A 24,248-nucleotide genomic window follows, 5' to 3' on the forward strand; every position below is an offset into this window, starting at 1 on the left:
TAGAAATGTTTATTCTCTGATAACCCAGAGTCCTTGGAAGGCATCTTTAAACCTACAATTAAACAAAATTCTGTTCTACATCACCAGGGGAAAGAGCATGAAAAACAATCAAATCTGGTATAGTAAGAATAAGTTTTAAAAAAACTTAAATATTAACTGTCTAGAAAGGGGCAGACTAGACCATGAAAAGGACCTGATAATTGACAAGCACCACTCTTTGACAAATGAGAAAACTGAGATCCAGAAAGAAGTGATTTGCCAATGTTTGAATAGTTTTAATGACAGACCAATCTCCTTACTCTCAGTCTAGAGCTCTTTCTACCATAATACTTTCTTCAAAGAAAGATCTTTTAAAAGGGTCTTTCAAAGGCCAAGTTATATTTTACATGAAAATAAACAGTCATCATGGTCTGAATTTAAGAAAGTTCTATAGTCAAGCATGCTATAAGATTTTTAAGAAAATGATTAGGGGGCAGCTAGGTGACACAGTGGATAGAGCACTAGCCCTGAAGTCAGGAGGACCTGAGTTCAAATCTAATCTCACTTAACATTCCTAGCTGTGTGACCCTGGGCAAGTCACTTAACCCCAATTGCCTCAGCAAAAAGAAATAGGAAAATAATTAAACATAGCTCCATTGCTATGCCATTTAATTATTCTACTCAGGCAAAAATTACTAGCTTCCAAATAATCTCAGATGACATCTGATGTCTCTGAATTCAATGAATGGATTCCCAAAACTAAACTACAAAATCACTCTTTTGTCCTAACAACTGTTCAACTTTTTTCTAGCAGTCACAGGTAACATAAACTGTGATGCTACAGATACATTTTTACATAGCTAGTGTTCATGAAGAATTGCAAACCTAACAAAAAAAAATTCTAAAGATAATGAAAGCAAGAAATGTACATATACACAGATGAATCTAAACTAGCAACTCTCTTAATGTCAAATTTTAAAAATATGATTCACTAATTATATCTACTGGCTGGAGTGAAAGTCATTTTAAGATTCAAAATTTTAAAGACTGTCTCAATTCTATTTGTATAGCCCAAAACTCACAACTAAAAAATATTAAATGCTTAATATAATGGTGAAAGCAGTCTCTGCTGTCCTTATCATCTATCTGAACCTAAGTGAGAAACTGACCAATATTTCTTAATGTACTGGAACTTCAAGTGTGAGAATTGACATATGTACAGATGGAAAAATAACAAGAAGTTTCCCACATTGGTCTAGATGAATCCAACTGCCTATATTGTAATGACAGAAATTAGCCAGTTGGTCAAAGGTCTGACAAATATGGTAAAACAAGACTCTAAGAACAAAATTGGGGAGAGAGAATGAAATTGAAAGCAAATATTGATAAGATAAAAAAACTCTTCAAAATTAAAAAGAATCTTTTCATCCTTGTGTACATCTCTGCCACTGACCCGGATCAGAAGTTTTCCACAAATCAGAAGCAAGTCTTCGTGAATTCTTGTGACAAAGCTCCAACACCTGGTGGGCAATCTGTTAATATTTACACTCAGCTAACTCTATGCTGAGATAGGATGATTCTTGAACAAGAGACATTTCATTACTGAACCCCTAATTCAAAGATATTCCCAACTTGAACTCACTGTTATAATCTTTGAAGTTGCAGGATCATCTCCAGGGACAAGGATTTAAAACAGTAAATGGGAGGGAAATGGAAAGAGAAGGTAGTGAAGGGAACAATCTATCTCATATCTTTATTGTCTCCAGATTAACAATTTCCCATCTTTCTTATGCTAAATCACTGTTGAATGTTCCCCAATATACAACACGTGGTAGGCATTCAACAACCAGGAAATATCGTGAAGTATAATTTCTCCAGATAAACTCAGAACACTACATGGAGTGTTAGAAATCTCAAGAGGAAATATGTAGTGTGTGTAAACATTTTCAGAAATAAATTTCCAACTCATCTCCCAAGTAGGATCTCTAATATTAAAAAATAAACATACATGAGCATATTTGTAGGTACATATGATTAGATAACAAAAGGATCTAAGCTACAACTGAGAAGATAACATTTACAATTTACAATAGCATTTAAAAGGGTGATGTGCAAACAAGACTTATTTAAGAAATCACCAACATATATAATACCAATTTAAGACTACGTACTAGACCATAAAATCCATCACACTAACCAAAGTCATGATGTGTTTAAATGAGTACCAACTATGCATAACAAATTTAAATAAAGCAAAATGAGGTCCTCAAAAGCTATTAAACTATAGTAGTCATGATAGGATTCTAAAAATAAGCACAGGGTTTTTCACACATTAAACATTCTATACATTTCTACCCTGAACTCTTTACCAAATATGCAAAAATACATATTTGGTTATTTTTAATGTTACAAACATAAGACAAGAAAGAACAGTTATATGCTCAAATCTATATGACATAGCCAACATAACATCTGAGATAGAAGTCTTATGTAAATAAAATTAAAAGGGGGGGGAAAAAAAGCTTTATATACCTCCATCTTTCTTCTCCAATTCATCTCTAATTAGAGGAGAAGTAAGTATCACCTTCAGCGTTAACGTGGGCTCTTTTGTATTTCGGATAATAATAGATGCCTCTTTTATACACTGCTCCACTTCATATCTCTCTTCTGTAAGTTTCTGAAAGTCACCAAATAAGATCTTTATAATGTCCAATTAATTAGAATTACAAATCACATAAAAAAGAAATGTTTGTACTATATGTAAAAGGATCTCAAACTGCAATAATGAGCTAATATTATTGTGTTTAAAAAAGCCCTCCAAATGTCTGCTCAACAATGGATACCTATTTCCTTCCAAATTACTTGGTTCAAAATTAACAAAAACTCTTTTATTGTGGCTAGAGGCAAGTTGGTGATTAAGAGTGCTGGGCTTATAGTTGAGAAAACTCTGAATTCAAATCACCACACCAAGGCTCTCCACTTTTAATTATTGGAGATATATTATTAAAAAATAGACTATATGGGAGTGCCCTAAACCAGCAGTTTACCTGGATATATCTTCTCAAACTATTAATTTCTAAGTCCTCATAAAAAAATTAAATGGGGGGGAGAGAACAGAAAGGAGATGGGGAGATTGTTTTGTTTTTTAAAAGCATGTAAGCATGAATAAAAACAGGGAGCCATAGTAATCTGTCTTCAGTGGATGAAAGCCAAAAACCGGGCCCTTTTTGAAGTTGAGAGATTGATGAGACTCAAGATTACAGGACAAGCATTTGATATTCACAGGGAAATAAGATTATGTGATATATTAACAGTACAATCACATTACAATTTAATGTCCTGGCACAATATAGCAATCACCTTCCAATCATTTCAATGCTTTGCAAATATAGAGGCATGCTCGTAATATTCAATACTTTTTGCACATCCACAGGAAAAAAAATCACTGGATGTACAAATCAGGATGCAAGTCCTGATTCCAAATCAATTTAGCTACCTATCTAGAATCAGAAAAGTCACTTTATTTTCTTGCATATCAGTTTCCTCATTTCCAAATGAGGGAAGAGAATTGGATCTCTAAGATTTATCCAGCCCCAATGTCCCTATCAATGTCTGCATCTATGGAGTGTCTTTGCTAACATGAAGGACCAGTGAAAACTATCTGACAAAAAAAAAGGTCAAAGAATCTGACCCAAAAATCTCATAGCTCCACAAAGGAAAATGTGCATTACATCCCCGTGTATGAGGTAGCAAAACAAAATTATATGAAAATAGAATCACACAGTAATAAATGGGGATCAGAGATAAGATAAAATAATTTGAAAGATCATTTATTCCTCATTTGACAGATGAATAAACTGAGGCCCAGATGCAAGAAATAAGTTATCATACAGGAATTAGTATTACAACTAATATAAAACCCTGGTGTCCTAGTTCAAAGTCTAATACTATTTCCATGACACTAATATATTAAACCTAGAGTCAAGTAGCAGTTGAAAATCCAGTTATAAAAACTAGATAGTAATGCAAACTGGGACAAATAATTTCACTTGACAAAATCAGTATCATTGATAAAATAATGTTAATATTTCATTTGGCTAATCCTCAAGTGTTAACAGAAATGTGAATTGTTATAACTGTTACTACCATTTCATATCTTTTAATTCCTGACTCAGTATTTAAAATTCACAAAAGCATTATTATCCTATACCATATTCCCAAACATTCAGAATAACTATGAGAAAATTAAAATTTTTCTATCATCTTGGAAACAATTTCGTAAGTATAACACTAAGAGGAGAAAACAGTCTTCCTATTTTAGACATGAAATTAAGAACTGAAGCAAAATAGGATTTTGAGTTTGCCATCAGTTAACCCATTATATCTTCAACATGAATAAAAAGGTTTCAGTGTGCTGTTTAGTTTCTCCCTATAAACTGATTTTTTTTGGCTCTTAAATGATCAAAAATTTTTGAATATATCTGGGCATGTATCAAATTTAGGGGGGAAAGATGTCCTTTTTTTATTAGGGATCAGTCTGGTAAAATTAAGAGTACAAGAAGACACAAGATGAATGAGGCAAAGCAATGAAGAAAAGCTAACAAAGTGCTTCAGAAAATTCTAACCCCAATATGAATACAAGAATTGAGTCAAAAAACAACATGAATATGTGCACTGAGAGACAAATTTGAGTCAGGGATATCAAAAATAGCCCTGAAAGGCGAGCTCTATAGGAAGACTATCCATTTATGCCAAGGATTAGACACAGATTATTACGAAAACAGAACTCCTGGATCAAAGCAGATCAACGAGGAGACAACTATAATAGTTGAAATAGGTAATAGGGATTAAGAGTGATAGCTTAGCAAATGAGAAAATGACAGATGTCAAGAGATATTTTAAAGGTACAAAAAAGGCAGCAATTATCAGGATATGGAAAATAAAGAACAACAAACAAGTTGAGGATGACTCTCAAGCCTTAAAACCTAGATGACTCGGAGGCTGATATCACCATCAGAAAAAAAGTTTAAAAAAATGTTCAGTCTAGGTAAAATAATAAGCCTTATTTGGACCTATTGACTTTTAGATATCTATGGGATATACACTTGAATATGACTGAAAGAATATGTTCAAAAGGACATTTAATTGGAGAAGTAGAACTAGAGGTCAAAAGATAGATGAGTGTTGAGCATAGAAATCTTGAAGCAATCTGAAAAAATGATAAGTGAAGCCATTAAACTAATAATTCTCAAAAGAGGAAAGGGGCTCAGGACAGAGCCCTGGTTAGGGATAGAATGTGAAGGATAAGGGTACAAGACACATAGAAAAGGAAAAGCAGATAGGAGAACCAGGAGAGGAAATAATAAGGAAACACTATAAGAACAGAGTAATCAGGAGCAATCAGCAGTCAACACAGTCAACAGTTAAATTATGACAATAAGTCAAAAAGAATGAGGAGTGAAAAATAGCTGTTGAATTTAGGGATAGAGATTGCTGATAAATTAAGTTTCAGTCTAGTGGCAGAGTGCAAGGGGTTAATAATTAGATGAAAAGTAAAAGTAACAAGGATAGAAAACTTTTTCTAGGATTTGGGCAATAAAAGGGAGATATTTAATACAAAAGTTTAATAGCTTGAAGGGATAACAAAGTCAAATGAAGGTTTTATAAAGACAGGAGAGACCTTTAGTTGTTTGTCAACAGCAGGAAAGGAGTCAAGAGATGAAAGAGGGAAGATCATAAAGAGGAGAACCCAAAGGAAGAAAGAAGCTTTCCAGGAGATGGCATAAAATGAGATCAAAAGTACAAGAGGAAGGATTAGCACAGTAAATGGATCCCTTTTCCTCCAAGACTAGAGCAAAGGATGAGAGAATGATGAATCATATTGAAAAGATCTGAATAATAGAATTAGGGAAGGCATTATAACACAGGACCTGAAATGTTTCTAACAAGCATGAAGTAAGGACTTCTGCTGGAGAGGTAAGAATTAAGTGTAATTAATTTAGAGGCTTGAGAAGACTAGGTTTGGAACAGGTGGAAGTCAATCAAAAAAGGATAGAGCTTGTAATGAGGGAGCAGTTAAGATTAAATAAATTTGTAATGGACCCAGTCACGAATATTCTTTGAGGTCTTCTAGCAATGTTCAGCAGGCTGAGAAAAAAAGGATGGTATGCATGACAAAATCTTTGCATTTCACAAAGCACTTTCCTCAAAACAATGCTATGATGAGGAAACAGAAGACAAACTTAGAAGGATAAAATACTATCCTAATGTCATATAGCTAATAAATGCAAAGTTGGAATGAAACTCAGGTCTCCTAATGCCAAATTCGGTATTCTTCACATTGTGCCTGTTCTATTTCTTACACACATTAGAGAAAAATTGGAGCAATAAAAAGAACTTTTATATTTTGTTTTGTTCTGCTTGATCTGTGATTTCATCAATGTAAAAACACTCCTAACAGAAAAATTCTTCACAACGATGTAGACTGGCAAGTTACCTACAACTTAAGAATGAAGAGAAAATCATATTCGGATAAATTTTAGCTATTTTCATTCTTATAAAAGGGATTATTAAGAACAGGACTTATAAGCAGAACAGACCTTTAAAAATTGCCTACTCTAATCTCATTTACAGATTAAAAAATTGAGGCCCACAAAATTTAAGTCATAGCTTGCCTAAGATCATACTGATGATACAAAGTGACAAAGCCAGGATTCAAACCAAAGTCCAGAGACACCAAGCCTAGAACTCTTTCCACTGTCCATTCTGCCTCTTGAATCAAAAGAGAAAAAACAATTTTATGGTTTGTACTCTGTGGAGTGTCATTTCCCATCGGAATGGTGAACAATAACTGAAGAGTTGATTACTATAACAAGCTGTGAAATCATGAGTTTTAGATTCATAAAAGAGTAAGATGAAAAGATGTTATGTTCATAAATCTAACTAAATATCAGAACTGGAAGAAGCATTAGTAAATATCTAACTCACCTGTTGACCTGATAATTTAACAAGTTACTACCAAGTTTCTAAAACTTAAAAACTTCTAAAATTCTATAATTATCTTTACATCAAAAATTGAAGGACCTGTCATTAAATTAAATTATTAATTTTTAAAGGAAGCTTGGATCATGCTTATTATTAATCTTAAAATTTTGCAAAACAGGAAAATAATCACTAAAAAAAAGTGGGGGGGGGGGTTAACAACCTACTGACTTCAAAGAATGAGGAAAGGATTTTTGGAATATTTAAGCACTCTAGAAATATGTATTATCATTTAGGAGAAATTACATGATGTACGTAATGTAAAAGAGCCTTGGAGTCAATTCCTTCTAACTCTATAAAAGTATGATTTCATAAAACCTAGGTTCAAATTCCAGCTCAATACTTACTAGCTGTGTGACCAGGGACAAGTAACTTCCCTTCTCCGCAATTCCATTTCCTCATAACTAAAAAAGAAAGAATATGTGCAATTCCTACCTCACAAGGCTGTTGTGGGGAAAATGTTCAATGACCCTTAAAATGCTAGTAAGTTATCCTGGAAAACCTCCAGTCTTCCAAGTTTTCCAAAGATTTAGTGACAATTTCAAGTAAAATCAAATAAAAAAAAAATATATATATATATATATTTAAGCATCACACTAAGTTCTGGAGAAATAAGGATAGAAAGCTATATAACCTGTCAAGGAACTTAAAATTCATTTAAGTTTATATTGAATCACCCCATTAGTCCTTCCAGCTTTATGGAGCCCACAGTTCTATGAAGTTCATGCCAAAAGAATTAGTTGAAGAGAGTTTGGGTTTTGGTTTGTTTGATTATACACATATACATATATGCAAAATTAAGTGCAAACATTTCAATTTTCATCCTTTATGTCACACAGCTAAGCTCACAGACTTATACTTTAAAATTTGGGGGTTTTTTAAGTCTGGCTTTTAACCACGTTATTTAAATGAAACTGTTTTCTTCAAAGCTACCAAAGACCTCTAAATGCTAAATTTAATTAACCTTTTCTCAATCTTCATCCTTTTCATAACACTGCTCTCTCCTGATCTTCCAATTTATTTGACTGTTCCTTCTTAAGTCTTCTTTACTAGATCTTTATCTAGGTTGTACCACTAACCTTGAATGTCTCCCAAGAGTGGTCCTGGGCTTTTTTTTTTTTCTCTTTTCTCTCTATACTTTTTCACTTGATCTTATCTGCTTTCATAGTTACAACTATGAACTCCATTCAATTCATTGTCAGACATGAGTAGGCTACTAACCCCACTGTTGACCTCCAGCATCACGTTACAAACTATTTACCAGACATCTTGAAATGGATGTCATGTAGAAATTTTAAACTCAGTATGTGCAAAACTGAACAAAATCTCTTTCCCAAAAAAATTTTCTCTTCTTCCTAATCTCTATTGTTCATATTACTACCATTCTCCAGTAATCACGTAAGTATTATACTTAATTTTCCCCTCTCTCAACCTCTCCCCATCTTCCCCCAAAATCTGGTGCCAAGACTTATCAATTCTACCTTCAAAGTGTTTTTCCTATACACTTTCTTTCCTCTAACACTGCTATCACCTTGGCACAAGTCCTAATCATTTCACACATGGATTATTGCAAAAACCTGTTAGCTGGTCTCCCTATCCCCTTCAGTTTATCCTCCACTAAGCTATCAAAGTAGCCTGACTAATCCTAATATTCAATAAAATTCTGTGACTCCCTATTACCACTAGGATGAAACAGATCTTCTGGTTTTTAAAGTCCTTCATTATCTAGCCTCCACCTATTTGTCTACCTTCTTCCACTTTATTCTTCTTCACTTATCTGTAATTCAGACATCAGGTGCCTTACCATTCCTCCAACTAGACAATGTGTCTCCTGACTTCATATTTTCACTGATTATCCCTCATGACTAGAATGTTCTCTCTCCTCATCTACATATCCTGCCTTTCCTGGTTTCCTTTTAAATCTCAACTAAAATCCCATCTCCTTTATATTTAAAAAAAAAAAAAAATTTAAAAGCCCTTCCTGGTGCTCCTTTATGTAAGTGACTTCTCTCCAAAATTATCGCAAATATTACTTATATAAGTGTATCTTAAAAATCTTAGTGTGGTTTTAAATTATTATTTAAATCCATATGTTTAATTAAACTACTAAAGCTTAAAATTACAGTGACTTCTGAGTGATTTTGCATATCTTATTTGTATACAGCAGTTTGCATGCTGCCTCATTAGACTGTTGAGTTCCATAAGAGCAGAAAACAAAAGGGGTGTTTGCCTTTCTTTTTTCCCCAGAGCTCAGCACAATGACTGGCATATAGTAGATGCTTAACAAATACTTTCTGACTTGAATGGACATTTACTACTTTTACCTGTGCAAAATCTATCTGTAGGGATAATTTTATAATTTAGAACTCACCTGAATCTGAATAGGAAGATTGTCTTTGACAGTATGTAATAGAGTTTCCGTGGGTTTATCTTTGCACATCAGAACCAACTCAAGGTCCATATCATCTTTTATCAGCAAGCCTTTTGCAACTAAGCCAATTCTCATTACACCACAGAGTGTCCGGCCACCTTGATCCCTTTTAAAAGAAAATTTTGAATGATTATTTCTACACATGTATGCCAGGGTATTTCACAGTTTAAATATACAACTAAGGAGTACATATATGAAGAATAAAATAAAAGAATAAAAAGAAAAAAAGAAAATCCTAAAAGTTCTGCTTTCCTATTAATATGACAGAAAAGAAAGATGTTACATGCTTTGTATGGAGGAGGAAACCAAGGCTCCAAAGTAAACAAGTTACCCAAGATACAGGGCTTTTAACAGTGGAATAGCAATATAAATTTAGTCATTAGTACAGAAAATATATCAAATGATCTTGGCTAAGTTATTTAATCAGTCTGTGCCTCAGTTTGCTCCCCTAAACAATGAATTTCATCATTCCAGGTGTTTATTCTGAAATTGAATCAGTAATCGTGGAAATCATTACAACCTCAAGATATTTTAGAACTCCTGAGAATCTCATTCTATAGAATACGTTGGGGAAAGAATTACTATTTTCATCTTTAAATTATAATGAAAATGTTAGGTTTCTTCTCTACTATTACAATTGTAAAAAAAAAAAAAAATTAAGGGGCTAAGTAGAAAACACAAAACTGCTGAGAGCAAAACCAGACAGCCCTGAAAATTATGTAAAATCACCAACAAAAAGTTATACAAACATCAAGGGACTTACATTTTCTCTGAAACCAGGAAAAACTTCCAGAGAATGACTCCTAAATCACTTCTTTCTTGATAATATTGCCCGCCAAGAGTGTTATCTTAGTGTCTTTCTAACAATAAAAGCCTTTTTTTTTAAAATCACAGCCCGCCTACCTTGGTGCTTTGGAGAGCAAGAATCTCGCACTCATCCTTGCCACACAACCCTACCCTCATCAAGACCACTGAAAGAGTTTCTAGGACCAAGAACCAAAAAAATCTGAGTTCTGTTTCTTTCACTAGCTCACATGATGATCTGGGACAAGTCATTTTATTTCCCTTGGTCTGGTTTCCCAAATATCCAATTAAAAGGTTGAAGGAATTAATCTCTTAAGATCTCTTTACTCCAAATTCTATGATACCACGATTTGTTACATAAGGTTATGGAGAGAGAAAATGACGGACAGAACACAAAATGACAAAGAAGTACAGCATTGTTTTTATGGTCCTATTTAGCTATAAAACCATATGGTTCTAAGACTGTTTTGAACTATTGAACAGATTACACTGTGGGAATATTAAATAGAAAAAAATGCTTAAGATATGGTTCTTGCTCTCAATTGAAGCTAACTGGGAAAACAAGGCATAAATCAAGTTACCTCTTTGAGACTCAGTTTCCAATCTATTAAAAAGAGGATAATACTTTGCACATCTATTGTGAAAAACTTTTAACAATGCTATAGGAATATGAGCACCAAACATATCTGAAACACAATAAAGCAAAGACAAACATCAAAACCTGTAAGAGTTTACAGAAGAGTATCATCAATGTGGGTTAAAATTATGGAGGAGGGTCTCCTAAAGAAGAGGATACTTGACTCATTTAAATTTAAAAAAGTGTTCCAAGGGGGACTGTGGCAAAAAATAGAAATACAAGCCAACCAAATCTGGGCAGACAATGACAGCCTGAAGCAGTGATCTATGGGAGAAGACCATTTGATTTCAGGTAAAGAATGTGGGGTGAATCCTTGCTATATTTCTTACTTTATGGCATTTCCATAAAGTAAGCCAATTCATTTCCCTTCTCTATATCTCAGAATATTTAAAAAAAAAAAAACAACTGAACTCTATTTTTTCTAACACTAAATCCATGATCACAGGAGAGGTAAAAAGTTGAAAAGCAAGACTCTAGGAATATTGTGGAAGTAGCTAAATACTAAATTAAGAATGTAAAAAAAAAAAAGAAAGAATGTAAATTTTATCCCATGTACAGTGAAGGTAGTGTAGTAGAGAAGTGATTACAGTAATGAGCAAAGCTTCTAATATTACTCTGCCAACAACATGCAGAATAAATGAAAAGGACCAGAGAGAGCGCTTATTAAAGCTCTTGTGAAATGTCAATGTTTCAAAGACTAATGATACTGGTAAGGGATACATTTAAGAGGCAAAAGCATCATTTTAAACAAAACATCTGAAGAATTTATGAGACAACTCAAAATTTCCCAACTGAGGTGGCTTCAAAATCTCCTAATCAGAAAGATTTGTGAACTCTAAACTGCTTTATCATTTAAAAAAAAAAAAGCATACATGACAATAAACTCTTAAGCAATTAGCTTGTTTGTTCAAAATTAAAAAAAAAAAAAAGATGATTCATTAATTTTTTATTTGTTCTTGCCTCCTGGGAAGCTGAACTATGAAAGCAGGTCGTTTCTCCAGCAATGAACAGTTATAAAATGTTCCACTCTTCGAGAGAGGAGATTGGAGATGATGTCTAAATATTTAATTGCTCTATAGTCACTCCTGATTACCTAACCAAGACAGACAAAGGGGTGGCACGAATAATCCACAACAGCAATTAATGGAGGAGGAAGGGAAATTATTTGATTTGTTAAATATACACTATCCCCACAACAAATTTACCTTCCTATTTTGATCAGATGGTAAACTAGTTTACAAGTCATCTTAACTGAAAAACAGAATCTCAGAATATTAGAGCTGAATGATATCTTAAACCACCATTCAGAATGTGATCACAGAACATAAAAGTATAAAGACTATAGCATGTTTGAATATAGTATTCAGAGTTAGAAACTGCATTAATGATTCAACAAAACATTTATTAATTACTTAATATGCATAGAGCATTAAACACCAGAGGATATAAAAATGAAAGAAATTCCCTAATCTGTTGAAATTCACACTCAAGTAGAGATATAACATATGCACATATAGTAATATAAAATGAAGAATAAAAAATACTTGAAAAGGATAAAAAGTTATTCAAGAAGAAAGAGGAGGAAATTTTTAAATACATAGCTCAATAAAGGCTTCATGAAACAAAGAAGTAATAGCATCTGAAGGAATGCTAGCCTACCTTGCTTTATGTGGAAACTGAGGCAGGCCCAGAAACATTAATTCATGGTCATATACTTAGTTAAGTTAGTTCCAGAGCCAACTCTAGCAAATTCCAATTTGTGGCCCTTCTAGATTACCATTTCTGATTTTGAGTATAATGTTAGGGAGAGATGCTATCATCTTTGGTTTAAATATTTACCAAATTACTCCATAAATTGCATTATCCATGTGGCCAGTATTGACTTTATTCACATAACCAACTTTGTTACAAATCCCAAAGTTAATTCTGAAGCCCATAAATCTTTGAACCTTTAAAATACAGTGACTTCACCAAGTTAAACAACAGTTACCTGGAGAGCTTTTCCAGAGTATGCCAGTTCTGGATAAAAATATCTTTCAAGTTAAGATTCGTTAAGAATCCAGGCACTTACCTAAGTACATTCTAAATTTGTTTAAAGGTGGAACTGTTCAATATCCATATCATTCAGAGAAATAAAAAAGAGATTATTGAATGACCGATCTCATTAAGACTTCACATAAGTCCCAAGTTCACCAGAAAGATTTGAAAAGGTCATTATGTATTTTATTTACATTAGAAGGGTACTGAAGTACTGCCAAGGGACTGAGAAAAAGTCTCTATCTAACATTCTATATTATGTATTTTGGCCACTTATTAGGGCTGTCCTAAAATGGAATGGTTGCCTCAAGAGAGGGAGTTCCTCCATCTCCTGAAGTCTTCAAGTAAATGCTGAATGATCACTTGTAAGGAATGACTGCAAAAGGAATTTACATTATGAAATGGATAACAGGAATCTTAAAGCCCATCCACATCAGTAATTCTAAGACATCACCAAATATAATGTATCTTCTCCAAGAACAAAGCTATCAAATAAACTCTACTTCAGCAGAAAGGGACCATAAGGAATAGAATGTTGTTATTATGAAAGGCACTAAAAGAATTTATTCTCAAATATAGAGTAGAATTTTAATTGATCCAATGATTCTGAAAAGAAATGTGGAATTATGCTAAGAAATAACTTAAAAATATTCCTAACATAAGGCCCAGAAATCTCACGGCTAGTAGTAGGTCAGACAAAAATTAAGATCTCAAATATGCCTAATATTGTAATAGTATTTTTCTGGAAACCAAACAAACTATAAAACCAAGTAGATGCCTGTCAATTGAGGGATGGCTAAACAAACTGCAGTAAAAGAAAATAATGAAATATTACTGTCCCTTTAGAAAAGATAGCATGACATACACTTTCAGATTCAAATTAAGTGTTGCTTAGTTTTGTTGGGACTTTTTTTTTTCTTTCTAGGGTTTTTGTTTGTTCAGACAAGGGGACATTCAGAAACAAAGGTAATATAAAGGAAAAGAGGCTGAAAAGATTTTAAATTCTTTCCTTCCAAATTTCCAAATTTATTTTATTTGAAGAAATAGATTAAGCAAAAAACAAACAAACAAACAAACAAACAGAAAAGCAATACAAAACAAAAGAATATTGTCATGTGCCCAGCAGACCATCAGGGAGGATTCAAAATATATAATAAATACCAATTTAATAAAGTATATATAATAGTAGAAAAAATTAAATTCATAAGTGTCGATCTTGTTCTTTATTTCCTTGTAAATTGTTCTTTTGTTATCTGCTGTGCACTTTTTCCCCCTTTCATGCTCCCGAAAACAGGCTATCGTTAAGAAAGGATATATTAATATATACATATGTGTGTGTAAACACACAAACCCACCTTTACCTCCCTTTCATTCTCCCCACTCTCAAAGCAAGCTACAGTTAAGAAATATATTTATGTATACATATGTAGAAAAATGTTAAATTCTTTAAAAAGTCATCGACTTCAATACCTTCATTTGACAAATAAAAATGTTGCCACCCAGAGAGGTGAAATCATTTGACAAAAGACCACAAGCGCACAACCTAGATATGCTAGCTCCTAGTTCATGCTTCCCGTCTCAGTTCAGTGTGCTATCCACATCACTATCATCTTCATTTTAAATTTATTTTCATGCAATGTTGACTATTAAGATTTTAAATGACTTATACTATAATGCCCATCATCCTCTCTTCAACAAATGCTATTGCTAGTTATTTCAAATAAATCAAAGGGGAAAAAAAATCTTAGAAAGTTTTCTGAGAGAAAATTAAAAAACAAAAATAGATTTTTCACTGTTATATCCTGGCTACTAATGGGACAGTGAAATCTGTCACAAGATGGTTGTTAAGGAATAAACTCTGTAGATCTTCAAGAAATACATAAATGAGAATTGTTAAAGCAATTTTAGGCCTTCTTTCTAGAGTCCGCTAACAATTTAAAATTTCAAAGTGCCCACCTGTCAGAAAATCACTTTAATAAATGCTAATTTACTTGAGGTGGTGAAGCCCTTAAGAATGATTTAATTTAATAGTACTCTCAAGGCTACTCAGCCTTGGGAATGATGCAGTTAAGAAAAGTCATATTTCTCCTCTTAGACATGGGGATTGCCCATAATTTCCCCTGTACAGCCATGATGCTAAGTCCAAAAGATTGCTAGCTATCAGATAACCCACCCTCTGGCTAATAATAACAGGATCAAGAATGAGGTACCTACAAGTTAATGCAGGCACAATACAAAATTGGATGTTCACCACTTGACCCAGTAATGTTTCAGGCTTAAAAAAACACACTTCCAGAAGGTACTTCCTTCCTCCACCACCACCACCCTTCCATGAAGTTAGCACATCAGTGACATGAAGTACCTGGCTTCCTTTCTCTTACTTTTCTTTTTTTCCTCTTTATTTTATTCTGTTTGTTCTTTCACATTATATTTTGGGGGATTTTCTTTTTAATTAAAGCTTTTTATTTTCAAAATATATTCATGGATAATTTTCAACATTCATCCTTATGTTCTAAATTATTTCCCTCCCTTCCCCCTACTCCACTCCCTCCCCCAATAGGCAAATGATCCAATATATGTAAAACACCTGCAATTCTCCTATACATATTTCTACAATTATCATGCTGCACAGGAAAAATCAGATCAAAAAAAAATGCAAGTAAACAACAAAAAAGTGAAAACACTATGTTGTGGTCTACATTCAGTTCCTATACTCCTCTCACGGTTTAGAAATGGTTTTCTTCATCACAAGACCATTGGAACTGGCCTCAATCATATCTCACTGTTAACATCTCTCATTTTTCTCTATAAATTTACTTGCTTCTTAATCTTTGTCATCTATCTCTTTTGGAATTTAGCTTTAATTGTCATTACCATTATAACAAACTTAATCTCTTGACTTAAGAGATGGATCTGAGTCTGCAAAATCTTTTGAGATACTTCATGATGACATTGACATTTTGGGGCCCCCCTTGAAACCTAACAGACCAACTTCCGTATCCAGTTACTTCCTAGTTACACTCATATATGTCAAGAAACATGTTGCACAGTAAAGCATTATAAAAATCAATTGACTTACTTAGCAGAGTTGTCTCCAGCTTCATCCTTTTTCACATCTACATCTCCCTCTGTTTTCCCAGATTTACTCATTTCATCCATCCAATCTGAGACATGTTTAAGGGCACATTCAACAGTGGATACCATATTCTGAACAGCTTCAAGTTCCTCTGGAGATGGATAAATTGTTGAATGTTTCACCATGACATGGCGATCATCATTAGCAAAAGATCTGATAGATCTCTGTCAGAAAAGTAAGGGAAGGAAATGTTACTAGGCTGAGATAATAAAAGTAGCTTCCGATACTATATAGCTTTATGGCTTACAGTAGGCAGCATCAAATCTTATTTCAACTTTACAAATGCAAAACTAGAGGCTCACAAAGGCTGCAATGTTTTTTTGGATAAGAACCATGGGGCTAACTCAAACTTCTAATCCTTAAGGCCATACAACTCTTTCTCCTACAATGCACTGCCTCTTGAAAATTTCTGGATTATAAGGATTAGCCCAAATGACATTTAAAAATTGTCTCTAAATATGAACACTTGTCAAAGAAAACTACAAACTTTAAAAAAAAAAAAAAAAAGAAGTGAAAGAATGTTCCAAACGACTAAAAATTCTAAAAATACAATCACAAACAAACCTTGGAGTTTCATCTCACACCAAGCAAATTGGCAAAGATTAAAAACATAAGAATAGTGGCATACTAATGCACTGTTAGTAAAGCTATAAATTGGTCCAGAGATCCAGGAAAGAAAATTAAAGCCATACTAAGAAAACATCCAAATCCTTCAGCTGAGATGCATCTACACCTCAAAGGAGATCAATAATTTTTAAAAAGGTTCTATATACATCAAAATACTTATATCATACTTTATGCAGTAGCAAAGAACTGGAAGCAATGCCCATTAATCGAGGAATGGCTAAACAAGTTATAAAATGTAATGTAATGATATATTACTGGACTGTAAGAAATTACAAATCTGATAAATGCAAATAATCACAGGAAAACATATAAACTGATGAAAAGTAGAAACAAAAAAAAAAAAACAAGGATTAAAATAATAATAGTAATGATAACTGGATGCTACGTAATTATAACAATTCTGAATGTGAAAGTACAGATGTTAAACTTTTTTTGTTTAGTTCTATTAAGCTAGACTTTTTCCCCCTGTTTTTATTATTTGTTATTAAGAGATGCATCTCTACTGTTCAATTCTGCACATATATATTGTATCTAGGATATACTGCAACATATTGAACATGTATAGAACTGCTTGCCATCTGGGGGAGGGGGTGGAGGGAGGGAGAGGAAAATCGGAACAGAAGTGAGTGCAAGGGATAATGTTGTAAAAAATTATCCAGGCATGGGTTCTATCAATAAAAAATTTTAATTATGAAAAAAAAATTTTTTGAAGATTTTAACCCCACAAAAATAAAGACATTTGCCTTTTCAAAAAAAAAAAAAAAAAAAAAAAAAAACGTAGAGATACTCTGAGAAGTGAAGGTACACTGGGGAATGCAAGTATTTTTAAAATCAAAGTTATCAATAAAACTATGAAAAATAAAGTTTGCTAGGGGTGGGGAGAGTTTAAAAGCATTTAATTTGTTTTTTAATTTTTCAAAAAGTGATAGAAGACTTCTATAACCATCAGTTGCTGAGAAGGGATAATAGAACCTCATTTTATATTGGTCTTAGAGCTCATACAATAATTTATAGAGAAAGATCTCAAACTGTTTGGTCTGAAAGTAGTTTCAAAGGCATTAGAACAATTACTTAAATACACTGGTGAGGAAGAGTAAGGTTGGGAGGGAGGGGAATTTCAACACAAAGAAGTTCTAACAAGAATTTCTAGTATAATACTCTTTTATAAGCTAGACTTGCATATGGAACAATTAAATGGAGTGCATGTTTGTCATTCTAAGACTAGATCAATTAATTGGAGATGCCCATTACTAAAGTCTGATCAGAATAGTTTAGTCTATGGAAGTGTTAAAGGTCAACAATCTCCATCATGAGAACCCATACTAAAAAAATAAGTGATCATGAAACATTAAAAAATGTCATCTACTGAAATTGAAGTTCTCTATTGTCATGTGAAAAAATGCTCTAAATCGTTATTGATTAAAGAAATACAAATTAAAATAACTCTGAGGTATCACCTCATTCCTCAGATTGGCTAAATTGATAGGAAAAGATAATGACAATTGTTGGAGAAGATATGGGAAAACTAGGACACTAATGCATTGTTGGTGGAGTGGTGGAACGATCCAATCATTCTGGAGAGCAATTTGGAGCTATTCCCAAAAGGCTATAAAACTGTACATAACCTCTGATTCAGCAGTGTCTCTACTATGTCTGTATCCCAGGGAAATCATAAAAGAAGGAAAAAGATCCACATGTGCAAAAATGTTAGTAGCTCTTTTTGTGGTAACAAAGAATTGGAAAATAAGTAGATGCCCATCGATTGAGGAATGGCTGAATAAGTTATGGTATATGAAGGTAATGGAATATTATTGTTCCAAAAAAAAAAAAAAAGAAAGAAAGAAAAAAGGGAAAAAAAAAAAAAGATGAATAAGCTGATTTTAGAAAGGCCTGGTAAGATTTACATGAACTAATGCTTAGTGAAACAAGCAAAACCAGCAATATATTGTATACAGTAACAAGAAGAATGTTCGATGATCAACTATGAAAGGCTTGGTTCTTCTCAGTGGTTCAGTGATCCAAAGCAATCCCAATAGACCTGGACAAAAAAATCCAATCTGCATTCAGAAAAAACTATGGAGATTGAATGTAAATCAATACATCCTATGTTCACTTCTTTTTGTTGTTTTCTCTCTCAGTTTTTCCCTTTTGTCTGATTTTTCTCTCCAATATGGATTCATAAAACAATGTGTAACTTAGGAAAATAAACAATTAAAAAAAAAAAAGTCATCTACTCACATCTGTAGAATGTTTTAAAGTATGCAGTGCATTTTCCTTAACATAATCTTGTAACATATAAAAATAATCACTGCTCTTTTGACAGATGAAGAAACAACATCACCTGGATGTGAAATGACTTGACCAACATCATGATCAGCTAAGTACTGGAGCAGAAAGTACTACACCCAAGTCCAGAATTCAAAGTTCTTCCCTTTCCAGCACAGTGCAAATCATTATAATCCTTATAAGTTACAATTTATAACAGTTACATATTATAACACTATTACTGCAATATAGTAACAGTAAAATTAATTAGAACTGGCACTTTACAAAGCAATCTTGGGAGAGAAGCAGAGTATACTATTCCCATTTGTCAGATGAGGAAATTGCAGCTTTAAAGAGGTGAAGTTATTTTTCCAGGGACACAAGGCTAAAAAAACACAGCCAGGATTCAAACTACAATGGTTGTTCCAATAAACCTCTATGCTGCCCCTAATCAATATACTCTAGTATACAGTTAATATGATCTTTCTGCTTTTTACCAAGGATTAAAAGATTCTAAAGTCATTAATTCATTGTTGACTTAGAATAAGTTGATTTATAAAACAGGTTTACAGTTTTAACAACCACTTCCCAGAGAGAGAGAGAAGTGAAAGAACTGCATTTTACAAATGCAGAATCTGGGTCACAGAAAGGTTAAGTGACTTAACAAAAGTTCATGAAATAAGTTTGAAACAAGAATGACATCAAGATCACTCTATTTTCTGGACAATTTACATACCTGATAATTTTACCTCTGAAAAACAGGTGCAGCTCTCATAAAATAAAGGAGAATGGTACTATAGTCCATACACACATAGAACCCAGTCCTTCTGTCCCTCTAGTATAAATAAACTACTCATCCTGCCCTTCTCCTCAGCTGTTTCTCACTCACCTCACCTGGGCACTATATCTTCAGTTCCAAAGCCTCTCTCCATTTAATTGTGACAAGAGTCTTAAGATTTGAGAGCAGAAGAAACTATCCCTTCTAACTGCAAAGGATACAACTGAGTCACGGAAAAAAAAAGACATTTGTTCATGGTCCTCAGACAATAAATACACAGTCTACTTCAAGGGCAATGTTTGAAACTTTCCTGTTTGGTAAACCTGGCAGAACTTGTGCTCCATGGGCACAGACTTTGTGCCCAGGGATTTCTCCGTAACATGATGAAAACATCAAGGGAGGTATATGTTTTTAAAAGAAAAAAAAATGACCTTGAAATAGAAGTCTAGAAGCAATTCATATAAACTATAGTTCAAGGTCATTTAGTTATCTGTAACAGTTTGCCAGTTTTATTAGAAAACATTATTTATGAACATTCTCTCATTTGAATTTAATAATTCATGGCCAGCAGGCTCACAGGGCTCCATTTTGTGGTTTAAAGAACACTATAATATATCATACCTCATCTGCTTTGCTTCAATAGCAGCACAGTGCCATCTCTGTCCCTAGCACTGAGCCAAAAAATTAACACCTTTTTCTAATGTTAACTTTTCAAATATCAAGTTAAAAGACTTTGAATAAGATCAAGAGAATTAGTGAAAATTACCTACCATGATTTGCTAAAATGTTTTAGCTTCTTTTTTTCCGTTCTTTTTCCCTCTTCCTTGTTGTCTTCAATAGACACTGTTTTGTGAGACAGAACCTCCTCATAAGCCTTTTAGTCCCCTGACAGACTGAGTTAATGTGGCAAAGATGCCCCAAGAACTACTCTCTGGAAAACACCTGAAAGAGGAATAAGGGGGGAAGGGGGAAGAAGGGGAGAACAACACATCTTTTTTAAAAAGTTAAGTTGTGATTACTATCAAGTCTGTGTCTAACTCAACATAATGCTACTAACTAAAAGGCAAAAGGTTTTAAAGAAAATCATGGGGATTTTGTTTTGCTTTTTAAAAAGCTCATAGGTACAGAAAATGGACGTTTGAGGGCATAATATGGATTATAATATAATAATATGGGTTAATTTAGGTAATATATTTGTACCTGAAAACGTAATAGTAATAACAGAAGCATCTATATTCAATAAGTGCTTAGACAAGCTTGTATAATACTTATCTCACAATTAACTTATGGAGTTAGGCATTATATCATTCCCATTTTATCAGTAATGATTTTTCTTACAATTATATAATTTCCTTACTGATATATTCCTAAAATACTTTGCCTGACCTATCCTTTTACAGCCTGACACCCCAACCTACTTTGCATCATACTACTTATATCATCATGCTCCCACCTCACCCTATTTTCCCTCCTTCAAATACCAATTAATTCCTTGGGAATAAGGATTTCTTTTTAAGAAGTTATGTCCTCATTGTTTTGCACATAATAAATGTCTAAATGTTAGTTGAATGTATTTCTATCAAACTTTACAAAATGATTTTCTCACATAACCATGAGAAGCAAGCAGTGCAGAGATTTTCACCCCCATTTTCCAGCTAAGAAAACTAAGACTCAGAAAATTGGAGTGATTTTCCCAAGAGCTAGTCAGTGCTGGAACAATGATTTAAATCCAAGTCCTGACTCCAAGTTCAGAATTTTTCCCATTGCACCAAAGCAATCTTTTCTCTGGATTCACTTAATTACAACAAGCTAACACTAGATAAATCATTTTATTTTGGCATTGGTGTTCTCATCTATAAAATGGCAAAATAAGTTATTACCTCCTTACCTAGTTTTCCGAGAATGAACCAAAGTCAAGGTACTTTCAGCTAGATTAAGACCTAGATTTGTCTAAATCTCTAACATAATGTTTAAATCCATTAGGTCTCAACTCCTTTGTATTTTATTTTGTACAACTTTTGCAGGGACCAATTTATTCCATTGTTTAGAAAAATGTGAATGTGTCAAGCATCAGTGAAACAATTCTGGAATTATTATATATAATCCATGCAGTTTCCAAACAAAGCAAACCTAGAGAGTTAATACCAAAATACAACAGGTGTTTCAGTTGCAGAGGTAGCAAAGGGAGTAATTAAAACTGTTTATCACCTAACTCAAAACAAGGGAAAATTGTTTCCCTTCTATTTAAAATACCTCTCCATTGAAAAGATATTTACAAGATGAATACTAACAACTTAACCAATAGAAATAGCTGCTCTATCTTCTGTCCTCCGAAGAAAGTCCCACTAGTTTTTTTCAGTGGATGCATGTAAGAAATACAGTGTCTTATACGGTAGACACATACACAACTGTGTCCAACTGATAAGCCAACTATGTATGACCTACATGCAAAATTATCCATGTCATTACTCAAAATTCTGTGAGTTCAGCAAACTCACCTAAATTATATCACTACTTAGGTTTAGTGATTTCAAAAGGTTCTAATGAATGAAAGCTATTTAAATTAATATTCTGATGATAATGAAGATAAAATATAGTTAATAATAATATTCATTAAAGTGCTCCCCCCCTCCTCCATTAAATCCTAGCTCAATTTCTTACTACTATTGTCAAGTCACTTCACTTCTCTAGGTCACAGTTTCTAAACCTGTAACACAAAATTGGAGTAGATAATTTCTAAGGCATCTTCATATCTTAAATCCTATAGCAAAAGACCACTCGGAATTTTTTGTTTATTTTACTATTTATTGTGATGAAAAACAGAATGATCTTAGTAGATAAGAGCACTGTGCTCAGACTCAGGAAGACCTAATCATAAATCCTATTTCTGACACTTAAGAGCACATCATTGTGACTCAACTGAGTCTTGAGACCTATGACATATGCACTAAATTAGAGATGAGTTTCAGTTTGATCTGCTGGTATATAGAAAGCTTCCATCACTGGAGCTCTCTACACTAATGAAATGCCATTCAATAACTCTAGTTATTGAAATTATTGAAATGCTTTCAATAATATTTACAGATACTTTTAAGATTAGCTACTTACCCAAAACACTCTTAGAAAGAACATACCCCCAAATGAATATAATTAAGAAATATGCAATGACTATTATATTTGACCAGTGTTTTATTGCCTCTTTACAGTGATTTTATTTACATTATTGTGGTAATATAAAACCCACTAGCGAAAGAAAAAAAGAGGGGCAAAAAAGGGGAATAGAAAATAGTACCTAAGTTGTACTCTTCAAAATAACTATTTATGCTTTATTGTAAGATTAATTAAGGTATTCCTGTTCCTGAATGTGTATCAAGTTCTGTAATCCTATACTACTTTATAAAAGAAGGCCCTAATGCTCCCCAAAAAAGTTAAGTATCTATGTCTGCTATATCTTCCTGAGACAAAAAATTGGATATCAAATACCAAAACAAAAAAGTGGTACTTTAGTAGTACTTATTAATGAAGTTTATGAGATAAGGGTGGCTTTTAATTTTGTTAACAATATGGAGTGGGGGGATGGGATGGAAAAGGAAGCTAAGATACCCCAATTTTGTTAATACAACTTCAGAAAATGCATCTTTTCTCATTTTAGCAAAAATGAAAACCCACAGCTTTAAAATATGCCTTCAATTCATAAAGCTGGAACACACAGAATTTTTTTTTTTTTTTTTACTGTACTATAGACTATAGACTACTTCTAGAAAAAAATATGCTAGATCCTTCTGTAATATAATAATTTTATTTCTGGGCCTTTGCCAACACACTCTACTCTCTGGCACCATCTACCACAGTTTGGAAACTGTTATCTGGGTCAGAAAAGACAAGTTGCTTTCTGGAGCTCAGTTCCTTCAGCAAAGTATGGATATTATAATTTCACCTTTTCAGAAACATCCTTTCAAATAACAGGGGACTCAACAGATTGTCTAAAAAGAGGAAAAGAGGTTCAGGTCAGGTTGGGGAATGGGAAGAAACAAAAATAGTTTATATGTCATTCAGGAGTTGGATCAGGCCCCTAGCTATTACACTTGAACTCTAAGTGAAACAGGAAGACAAAGTCTACACCCCCTCCCCCCAAAAAAACTATAAAACTTAAAAGCACTATGAAAAGAAAGGGTATTATCATTATTAATACATAAGGAAATGAAATGGATATTTATACACATACATAAAATCCTTTGAGATTTGTGAATTAACAACATTCATGAGTTGGTGAGGAAAGAGAATCTGCTGAGGACACTCTGCACATGACTGGGCTGGTCTCTAATATACACACCATTCCTTACTATCTTGCCTTAAAAGAGCAGAACCTTCTAGGAGGCTGAAAAAGCAGCTACTATGGCTACTACAATCTACTATGGCTAAGATTCCAATCCAGGTCAGGGAATACAAAGCTCAGACCAATAGCAAAGAACTCAGACCACTTTAAGAGTACTGAAATCTTTCAACTGCCAAG

The 24,248-nt window shown here is 33.3% G+C and overlaps 1 protein-coding gene across 6 annotated transcripts in view; it reads right to left on the minus strand.

The window, feature by feature from the left end:
- STRBP (spermatid perinuclear RNA binding protein) overlaps positions 1 to 24,248 on the minus strand; it is a 134,732-nt gene that overhangs the window by 38,265 nt on the left and 72,219 nt on the right. For 4 of the 6 annotated variants that reach the window (XM_051979605.1, XM_051979604.1, XM_051979603.1 and 1 more), the window contains exons 2-5: positions 20,506 to 20,677; positions 16,009 to 16,229; positions 9,392 to 9,557; positions 2,512 to 2,656 (exon numbers count right to left, since the gene is read on the minus strand). In XM_051979605.1, the coding sequence (XP_051835565.1) occupies positions 2,512 to 2,656; positions 9,392 to 9,557; positions 16,009 to 16,229; positions 20,506 to 20,508 (535 nt within the window). In that variant the 5' untranslated portion in view covers positions 20,509 to 20,677. Of the gene's footprint in view, positions 1 to 2,511; positions 2,657 to 9,391; positions 9,558 to 16,008; positions 16,230 to 20,505; positions 20,678 to 24,248 lie in introns of those variants that run through there. The other 2 variants (XM_051979607.1, XM_051979609.1) reach the window with 2 other exon arrangements.

Source organism: Antechinus flavipes, chromosome 2, assembly GCF_016432865.1.
Source record: "Antechinus flavipes isolate AdamAnt ecotype Samford, QLD, Australia chromosome 2, AdamAnt_v2, whole genome shotgun sequence".
In the NCBI taxonomy this organism is placed as follows: domain Eukaryota; kingdom Metazoa; phylum Chordata; class Mammalia; order Dasyuromorphia; family Dasyuridae; genus Antechinus; species Antechinus flavipes.